Consider the following 9,758-nt stretch of genomic DNA (forward strand, 5'->3'; position numbering starts at 1 on the left):
CTTTTTATATGTTGCTGGATTCAGTTTGCTAGTATTCTGTTGAAAACTTTTGCTATAAACTTTTATCTATATTTATGAGATATTGCTCTGTAGTTTTATTGTGTTATTTTTTTTCCTGTTTTGCATATAAGGATGACACTGGCCTCATAGAATAAGTTGGGAAGTATTCCATACTCTTCTACTTTTTGGAAGCATTTGTGAAGGTTTGATGTTAATTCTCCCATACTTGTTAGGTAGAATTCACCAGTGAAGTTACCTGGTCCTGGGCTTTCCTTTGTGGGAATTTTTTGGATTACTAACTCAAGCTCTTTACTTGTTATAGTTCTAGTCAGACTTTATACTTATTCTTTGGTCAATTTTGGTAGTTTTTAATCTAAGAATTCATCCATTTCACTTAGGTTGTCTGATTTGTGGGAAAACAATTGCTTATAGTATTCTATTTCATCCTTTTTATCTCTGTAAGTTTGGTAGTACTGTCCCCTCTTACATTCCTGATTTTAGTTGTTTGATTCTTGTGTTTTTTAAAAAAATATTTATTTGTTTATTTATTTATTTTGGCTGTTCTGGGTCTTAGTTCTGGCATGCGGGATCTTTTTTTTTTTAGTTGCGGTGTGTGGGCCTCTTAGTTGCGGCAAGTGGACTTCTTAGTAGTGGCATGCATGCGAGATCTGGTTCCCTGACCAGGGATCAAATCCAGGCCCTCTGCATTGGGAGCAGGGAGTCTTACCCACTGGACCACCAGGGAAGTCCCTCTTGTGTCTATTTTTTTCTTGGTAAGTCCAATTGAAGATTTGTCCATTTTGTTGATCTTTTCAAAAGACCAACTTTTGGTTTTGCTGATTTTCTCCTTTGCTTTTGTATTCTCCATTTTATTAATTTCCACTCTAATCTTTATTTCCTTCTGCTTGCTTTGGGTTAGTTTATTAATTTTCTTCTAGTCTCTTAAGGTAGAAGATTATTGATTTGAGATTTTCTTCTTTTATAGGCATTTACAGCTATAGATTTGCCTCCATGTACTGCTTAATCTGTATCCCATAAAGTTTGGTATGCTGTGTTTTCATTTTCATTCATCTAAAAGTATATTCTAATTTCCCTTTTAATTTCCTCTTTGACCTATTGGTTATTAGAGCGTATTGTTATTTCCATATATTTGTGTTTTCCCACATTTCCTGCTATTTGGTTTTAGTTTCTCCATTGTGGTTAGAGAACATATTTTGTATGATTTCAATGCTTTAAATTTATTGAGAATTGTTTTGTGATCTATCATATGATCTAGCCTGGAGAATGTTTAATGTATATTTAAGAAGAATGTGTGTTAGGATTTTGTTGGATGGAGTGTTCCATAGATGTCTGTTAGCTTCTAGTTGGTTTATAGTGTTGTTCAAGTCTTCTATTTTCTTGTTGATCTTCTGTCTGTTTGTTATTTTCATTACTGAAAGTGAAGTTTTCAAGTCACCAACTGTTATTGTTGAATTGTATATTTTAACTTCAATTCTGTCAGTTTTTGCTTCATGTATTTTGGGGTCTGTTGGTAGGTGCATATATGTTTATAATTGTTGTAGAATCTTGATGGATTGACCCTTGTATCAGTATAGAATATCCTTTTTTTCTCTAGTAATAATTTTTATCTTAAAAGTTTGTTTGTTCTAATAGTAGTATAGCTTAATTTCACCCTCATTTTGAAGGATAGTTTTGTTGCGTATACAATTCTTAGTTGGCAGTCTTTTTCTTTCAGCACTTTGAATGTGTCATTTCACTGTCTTCTGGCCTCCATGAGAAATCAGCTGTTCAATTTATTGAGGATCCTTTGTATATGATGAGTCTCTGCCCTTCCAAATTCTCTTTTTGTTTTTTTAAATAAATTTATTTATTTTTATTTATTTATTTTTGGTTGCATTGGGTCTCCGTTGCTGCACGCAGGCTTCCTCTAGTTGTGGCAAGTGGGGGCTACTCTTCGTTGCAGTGTGTGGGCTTCTCATTGCAGTGGCTTCTCTTGTTGTGGAGCATGGGCTCTAGGTGCACGGGCTTCAGTAATTGTGTCACGCGGCTCAGTAGTTGTGGCTCGCAGGCTCTAGAGCACAGGCTCAGTAGTTGTAGCACATGGGTTTAGTTGCTCCATGGCACATGGGATCTTCCTGGACCAAGGATAGAACCCATGTCCCCTGCATTAGCAGGTGGATTCTTAACCACTGCACCACCAGAGAAGTCCCTGTTTGTTTTGTGTTTTATTATGATGAGTCTAAGTTTGAGTCTCTTTGAGTTTATTGTATTTCGAGTTCAGTGAACTTCTTGGAAGCATAGATTAATGTTTTTCTCAAATTTGGGAAGTTTTTTATTAGTCTTTCTTCAAATAATGTTTCTGCCCCTTTCACTCTTTCCTTTTCTTCTATTACTCTCATTATGCATGTTTGCTTTATGATGTTCCATTTGTCTCTAAGGTTCTGTTAATATTTCTTCTTTCTTTCTGTCAGGATGGATAACCTCAATTGATCTATTATCAAATTCACAAATTCTTCTCCTGCTAGCTGAGACTTACTGTTGGGCCTTTTCTAATGAATTTTTCATTTCAGTTATTATGCTTGTCAACTCGAGAATTCTTATTTGTTTTTTTAAAACATAATTTCCATATCTTTATTTATATTCTCTATTTGGTGAGACATTGTTATCATACTTTAGTTCTTTAGAGTTAGTTTCCTTTTGTTTTTGAACCTGTTTAAAATAGTTAATTTAAAATACTATTTAGTAGGTGTAACATCTAGACTTCCTTGGGGACAGTTTCTGTTGACTGCTATTTTTCCTATATATGGGCCTTACTTTTCTTTTATTTGCATGTCTCACAATCATTTGTTGAAAACTGGACTTTATAAATAATATGATGTGACAATGCCAGAAATCATATCCCATTGTCTTCCCAGGATTTGTTGTTGTTGCTGTTTGTTTGTTTAATGACTTTCCTGAATTAATTCTGTAACGTCTGTATTCTTTGCCATATGTAGCCACTGAAGTCTGTTTGGTTAGCATAGTGTTCAGCTAATGATTGAATTAAGATTTCCTTACAAGCCTAGAATCAATAAGTCTTCCAACCTTTGCCAGTAGGCTCTGTGTACTTGTTGGGTACATCTTCAAAGATGTGGCAAACAGTTTACAACTCTGCCTTAGCCTTTACTTCCTGCTTGCACAGAGCCTCATGGTCAGTCAGAGGTGAGAGATTAGGGCCTTCTAAGGTTTTTCCTGGGCATGTGCACAACTCTACTTATGAACGTGGCCTTTTAGACTCCCAGAAATCTATTGGAGATTTTTGATGCTCCCCCAGCCCCTGCAAGGGACATCTCATTCTCAAGCTTTACCTTTTAAGTGTTTTAGTTAGAGTCTTGTTTGCATCAACTGTTGTCACTGTCTCAGGCAGCTGCAGTGTTAAGCAACTGCTGATGATTATTTTCAACAAATTCCCCAGGAGGAAAATTGTTTGCAGTGAGTGAGCTCTGATTTGGGTCAAATGAAGACAAGCTGCATGAGTAGATGTTTTCAGGGAGCTTCCAGATAGGTTAGATAATATCAGTTCTTTGGGGACAGGACTTCTGGGAAACTCCAAACTCCTTCTACCCCCTACATACTACCATGGTTGTGAGGCTGTTGGTCTTCAAGGCCACTGCATATCCTGAGAAAGGATGATGGAATTAGGGCAAGTCAAAGCAACTACAAAGCTTGGTTCTAACTGATAGTCAGTAATTTTCTTAAATAAACAGTCCTTGGATTTTGCAAGCATTTGGTTAATTTCCAAGGTTCTGAAAAAGTTGATATTTACAATTTTTGCCAGTTTCTCATTACTTTTATGGAGGGAGAGTTTGGGTAGATCCTTACTCCACCTTTCCACTGATTTCCAGGCTTTTTAATTAAAATGCAAAATAGTAACACTTTCATTTATTATATAAACAACATAATATCAACAAGCAAACACTCATAGAAAGCTCTTCACCCACAGTTCTACCCATGTAACACATCAGCTATTTTTTTTTTAAATTCCATTTCTTGCCAACTGACATGAATACACTTGGTACTGTTACAATCATAGTCTAGATTTACTCATGTTCTCCTTTTGTTACTTTACACCATATCATTGTTCTTTTGCTGATTCATAATTTATAGAATGAACATTTTAATGCTTAAAATTCATTAAGTTTATGTGTTATATAATTTTATACCTTTCTTTTTTTGACCATTTAGGAGTTTTCAACTTTACCAGTACTGTAGGCTACTATACTACAAGCATGCAGTTTGTTGTTTAAAAAATATTTCCTTAGAATAAATTCTGTTTAGTAATATTTGCTATCAAAGGCTACAAACATTTTATGCCTCAAGTTATTTCCAAAAGGATTATGCTAATTTATATTTTCATCAATAATATGTGTGTTTGGGCTTCCCTGGTGGCGCAGTGGTTGAGTCCGCCTGCTGATGCAGGGGACACGGGTTTGTGCCCCGGTCCAGGAAGATCCCACATGCCGCGGAGCGGCTGGGCCCGTGAGCCATGGCCGCTGAGCCTGCGCGCCCGGAGCCTGTGCTCCGCAACGGGAGAGGCCACAACAGTGAGAGGCCTGTGTACCGCAAAAAAAAAAAAAAATAATAATAATAATGATAATAATATGTGTGTTTATTTACATCCTTTACAACACTGACTATTAGTTTTTATTTTTTTAATATATAAAAATATATTAAAAATTATTAATGAGGTTGAACAACTTTTACATCTGCTTTATTTTATGTGAATTTTCTATTCTTGTGGTCTTAAAAGTATTATAGCTATCCCATGAATAATCATTGGTATTTTCTTTACTTCTGAAACAGTAAGTGAGATTGTCATGTAGAACTTTATCAATTAAAGCCACTTTTAAGTTGTTTTCCTTAATATTAAAATGTCTTTTAATCTTTGTCAGAATTTTTAGAAGTACTAAATGACATCTTTTTTATCCTAGCAATGAAGTTACCCTTTTTAATGTTACTTAAAAGCTAGTAGTATTATAGCTTTCCGATATTCCCAGAAAAATCTCATCTAACTTTAGCTACAATTTAAAGCATCTATTGGCTTTCGTCAATGTACTGAATTATATCACACATTGTTTCTTGAGGAAAATGTATTTTGAATGTACATAGCTAACGTTCAAGCAGACTTTTAGAATGTATCACTTTAAAAGCTTAGAATTTCTTTAGTGATTGTACAAATGAAAACGTTACCTGAAATTGGTGACTTACTACAAATTCTACAACATTGTTTTTCCTTACAACCTAATCTAATGTTTGCTTTTTCCCAGTTTAAGGCCAGTCCTCTTGCTGTGACTTTCAAACTAACTGGGGAGACAGATGACATATTTCAGATACAACCAGATGGACTTCTGTATCACAACAAAGCCCTGGACAGGGAAACAAGAGCTGTTCACAAACTCCAGGTGAACTGAGACCAGGCAAAGGACACTAACTCTAATCTCTCTGAGCACTCCTTGTCCTGGAAGTATGGCACCTTCTTTCCTAGCACAGAATCCTGTTTCAGCTCTCCTGACACTAATGACCTGCTTTGCAAATCTCATTTGTCTTATTTTATTTTATTTTATTTTTTAACAACTAGAGAGGCGTGTGGCAAAGGTATCCTCTTTTTTAGGCTTTTTGACCAGAGTAACCCAATTTATATTGCTAAGGCTCTTAGATGGCATTACTCATCAAAATGAGTGGAAGCCTGGATGGCACCTGGATCAAAATGATGGCACCTGGATCAAAACTAGCCAGTACTTCTCTGATATTTCACTGGTGTCTGCCTATGGCTGTTGGGTGGGCTCTGGACCCACAAAGAAGGCAGCACTGGTACTAGATGGTGCTCCTTTGAGCCTTGCAAGAAGCAGAAGTAATCAATGACCAAAGTCAGAGGCTGCCTAGAGAGACCCTTCTCTCTCTCTTTCCCCCTTAGTTTTCATGGTTTGTATCTCTATCTGAATGATAGAGAGCTAATTGTGGGGAAAAGAGCAAGCCAAAAGCTTTCTGTTTAAATTTTACTACTGGCTCTGCAGATCAACCACTAAAATGCCTCTGTAACAGGACATATTTTCATACCCTCAAGGGTCAAAATGTTCTTATTTTACTGATTCCAGCTATTTAGAAAAAAAGCATGTCCAGTGTCCAGCCAACCCCACTGCTGGAAAAACACAGTCATGATTAGATTGGTTTAACTGATAGGGCCTCTATTTTAGCAGCTCCCAATTTGGGCTCTTATGGGTGTCTTTCTCCCCTGTAGTGACCAGGTTATTGGTTATTTGGGCTCTAATTTCCTTCAAGTGATTTTTGAGTGTGTGATATGAGGTCTGGACTCACCAAGGAGGTTTCCTTTTCCTGTCAACATCAGGTCTCAGCCCTGGATGCTCATGGCAATACAGTGGAGGGCCCAGTCCCCATCACCATAGAAGTGAAGGACATCAATGACAATCGACCTGTGTTTCTCCAGCCAAAGTATGAAGGCTCAGTAAGACAGAATTCTCGCCCAGGTAATAGGCAGGAGCCTGGAGATATCTGTGGAAAGATGGAAGTGCAACAGGCAGAGGGGCAGATTTGTGAGGCTAACGTGTAAATATCATTCATTAAGTACTTACCATCTTATTTAAATTTTGTTTATCTTATTTAAACTTCACAGCAATCCTCTGGGAGTTATTTTATTATCCCCATTGCTCTAGGACACAACTGCTCAACGCTGGCCCTATTGACATCTTGGGCCTGATAATTCTTTTTTTGTTAGGGGCTGTTCTGTGCATTATAGGATGTTAGGCAGCATCCCTGACATCTATCAATGCACCAGATGCCAGGAGCAACACTTCCCTTCCAAATTGTGACAGCAAAGATGTCTTCAGACATCGCCAAATGTCCCCTGGGGGACAAAATCACCCCTAGTTAAGAATCACCATTTTAGGGTGAGAATTTAGAACACCTTACAGCTTTAGAACACTCTAGAACACTCTGGAAAGGTAAGCTTACTGTCCCACATCCTCCCAGAAATCCACATTCTCATGGTCACTGCTGGCTTCCAGTTCTTTTTCTTCTCTGACTTCAGCTCCTAGCTATGGCCTATCCCTTCACTCTTTTACTTTTCATTGCTACAAAAGCCCCTCATCAAAGCATAGGTGTGTGTGGCAGGCTTTACTGAAGATTTAGAGGAATGAAGGAGCATCATGTCATAACAGTGCACAAAATAAACATGAATATTAGACTGTGAGTTCTCAGAAAGACTTTTGGCCATTTCCAACTCACTGTCAAGCTTCCCTCTGTGTCACTTAATCGCTATCTCTCACTCTTCAATGCCCACTTCCAATAACTCAGGAAGAATATTCCTTCCACTTTATTATGTGGAGCAATTTCACATGTCTCTGTCCCTGAGGTTGCATACCAAAGGCTCACCACTAAACTCTGCCAAGTAATAATCTTCCAGGTCTTATTCTTTACCAATAGGGTTTTCTAATTCAGTGATTCTCAAACTTTTTGGTCTCAGGGCCCTTGTATTTTCATAAAAACTATTGTGGACTCCAAGAAACTTTTGGTTATATCCAGTGGTATGCTGGTAAATTTTAATAGCTGTCTCTCTGGGGAGAAAAAAACCCTGATTTGTAGAATTTGTCAATTTCTGTGCTATAAGTACTCTCACCGTAACCTATTTTAAGCTACCACTGGTGTTAAAAATTGGCTCACAAAATTTCTGAAAATTCAACTAGGTCTCACGAGTTGACTCCAATATGTCACTGGTTATATCTATCAATATTTATCATATTTGAAATTAAAACTGAGAAGTTAAAAAATATTTATTAATTGATTTAAAGTAATAAGCATATTTTAATAAAAATAACTATTTTCAAAGACAAAAGGAATGTTAAGAAGAATGGTATTGTTTTAATCTTTGCACATCTCTTTAACGTCTGGATTAATTGAGAACAGTTGGATTCTCATTTCTGTTTCTGCATTCATTTTGTTGCCATATGCTGTTTTGGTTGAAACATTTAAAGAAAAACTCTCCTTACACAGTGTTAATAGTGTAATAATGCTTCAGATAATTGTGGATATTCTTTGACACTAGACCAAAACTCAACAAGTGGTGGTTTCTTAAATGCTAGTTGCAATGTAGAATCTGAAACCATATTAATGCCTTTTTTGGGATACTCCTTTATGCTAAAATCCATCAAATTCTGTTGTGATTTGAATGGGTTTTTTACATATGTTATGACCCTAAAAACAGTCTCAAAGACCTGTAGAGGTCCCTGGACCATACTTTAAGAAACCTCATCCTAGAGGAAAGGGGCAGAATAAAGAATTATTCCACCACTGATATGAATTATGGTACCTTCCTCCATTCTATTTCTGCCTCTTAGAAGGCAGATATGTCTGTGGTTGGTTTGGGTTTCAATTAATATCTTTCTTTTCTGGGTACATTTTGTTAAACAGGAAAGCCCTTTATGTATGTCAATGCTACAGACTTGGATGATCCAGCCACACCCAATGGCCAGCTTATTTATCAAATTATCATGCAGCTTCCCAAGGTCAACAATGTCATGTACTTTCAGATCAACAACAAAACGGGGGCAATTTCACTTACTCTAGAAGGTAAGTTAAGTGATGCCCTCATATGACTCTCTGAGTCAGTAAAAAGGACCTAGATCTGTATCACCTTCAGAGACATTTCCTTTTCTTTTCTCTCCTACTTCCCATAGGATCCCAGGAACTGGATCCTTTGAAGAATCCTTCCTACAAGCTGGTGGTCTCAGTGGAGGACATGGGAGGCCAGAATGAGCATTCCTTTAGTGACAGCACATCTGTGGATATTATGGTGAAGGAGAATATTTGGAAAACACCAGAACCAGTGGAGATTGAAGAAAACTCAACGAATCCTTACCCCATTAAAATCACTCAGGTAGTGCCCAAGGAATGCCTAGAGCCTTCCCAGTCAATCAGCACTCACACTGTAGGGGCCCACCCACATGGTCTTCACTGACATTTTTGCATAGCATCGTTATGAAGCAAACTAAGTAGACAAGGTCTCTGGCCCCAAGTCTCTGGAGTTTGCCATCATGGATAAACTCTGGACTTTACAACTTGGATTCAGATATATATATATGTATATATATATGAGTTTTAAAAGAGAACTTCACTCACCTTCACCTTCCAAGTAGATAATACTGTTGTTCCCTGTCAATAGTGTAGGATATGGCTGCCCTAGAGTGGGTTGTATATGGTACATGTACATGATTCAAATTTGGGCTGCAAATTATTTTTGAAAGGCTGTTTCTTATTCCTTTGGGAAAAACCTCTATGCGAAAGACTCAACCCATCACAGGCTGAGGAACAGAGATAAGACTGGTCAAGTGTAAAAGCTGAGTAGACAACCTTTACCCTTGGAGCCCGCCCCTGCCAACTCCATCTCCTGTGGGTACCTCTCCCCTCCATTCAAACCCTCCCCAGGTCCCACCTCTATGGCTGGTGTTCATCCTGAGCCCCCTCCTCTTTCTTTAGCTCCTGGAAATCCACTCTGGGGTTCACCCAGATCTGATCTTTTCTGGAAGATCAGGAAGTTTCTTGATAAAAAAGCTGTGAGTGGGGCTTCCCTGGTGGCGCAGTGGTTGCGCGTCCACCTGCCGATGCAGGGGAACCAGGTTCGCGCCCCGGTCCGGGAGGATCCCGCATGCCGCGGAGCGGCTGGGCCCGTGAGCCATGGCCGCTGGGCCTGCGCGTCCGGAGCCTGT

At 38.2% G+C, this 9,758-nt stretch overlaps 1 protein-coding gene across 1 annotated transcript in view; it reads left to right on the plus strand.

Annotated features, from left to right (window-relative positions):
- CDH17 (cadherin 17) overlaps positions 1-9,758 on the plus strand; it is a 101,438-nt gene that overhangs the window by 33,892 nt on the left and 57,788 nt on the right. The window contains exons 4-7 of the mRNA XM_024115913.1: positions 5,307-5,441; positions 6,386-6,524; positions 8,464-8,622; positions 8,730-8,929. Of these exons, the coding sequence (XP_023971681.1) occupies positions 5,307-5,441; positions 6,386-6,524; positions 8,464-8,622; positions 8,730-8,929 (633 nt within the window). The remainder of the gene's footprint in view (positions 1-5,306; positions 5,442-6,385; positions 6,525-8,463; positions 8,623-8,729; positions 8,930-9,758) is intronic.

Source organism: Physeter macrocephalus, chromosome 15 (genome assembly GCF_002837175.3).
Source record: "Physeter macrocephalus isolate SW-GA chromosome 15, ASM283717v5, whole genome shotgun sequence".
NCBI classification, from domain to species: Eukaryota; Metazoa; Chordata; class Mammalia; order Artiodactyla; family Physeteridae; genus Physeter; species Physeter macrocephalus.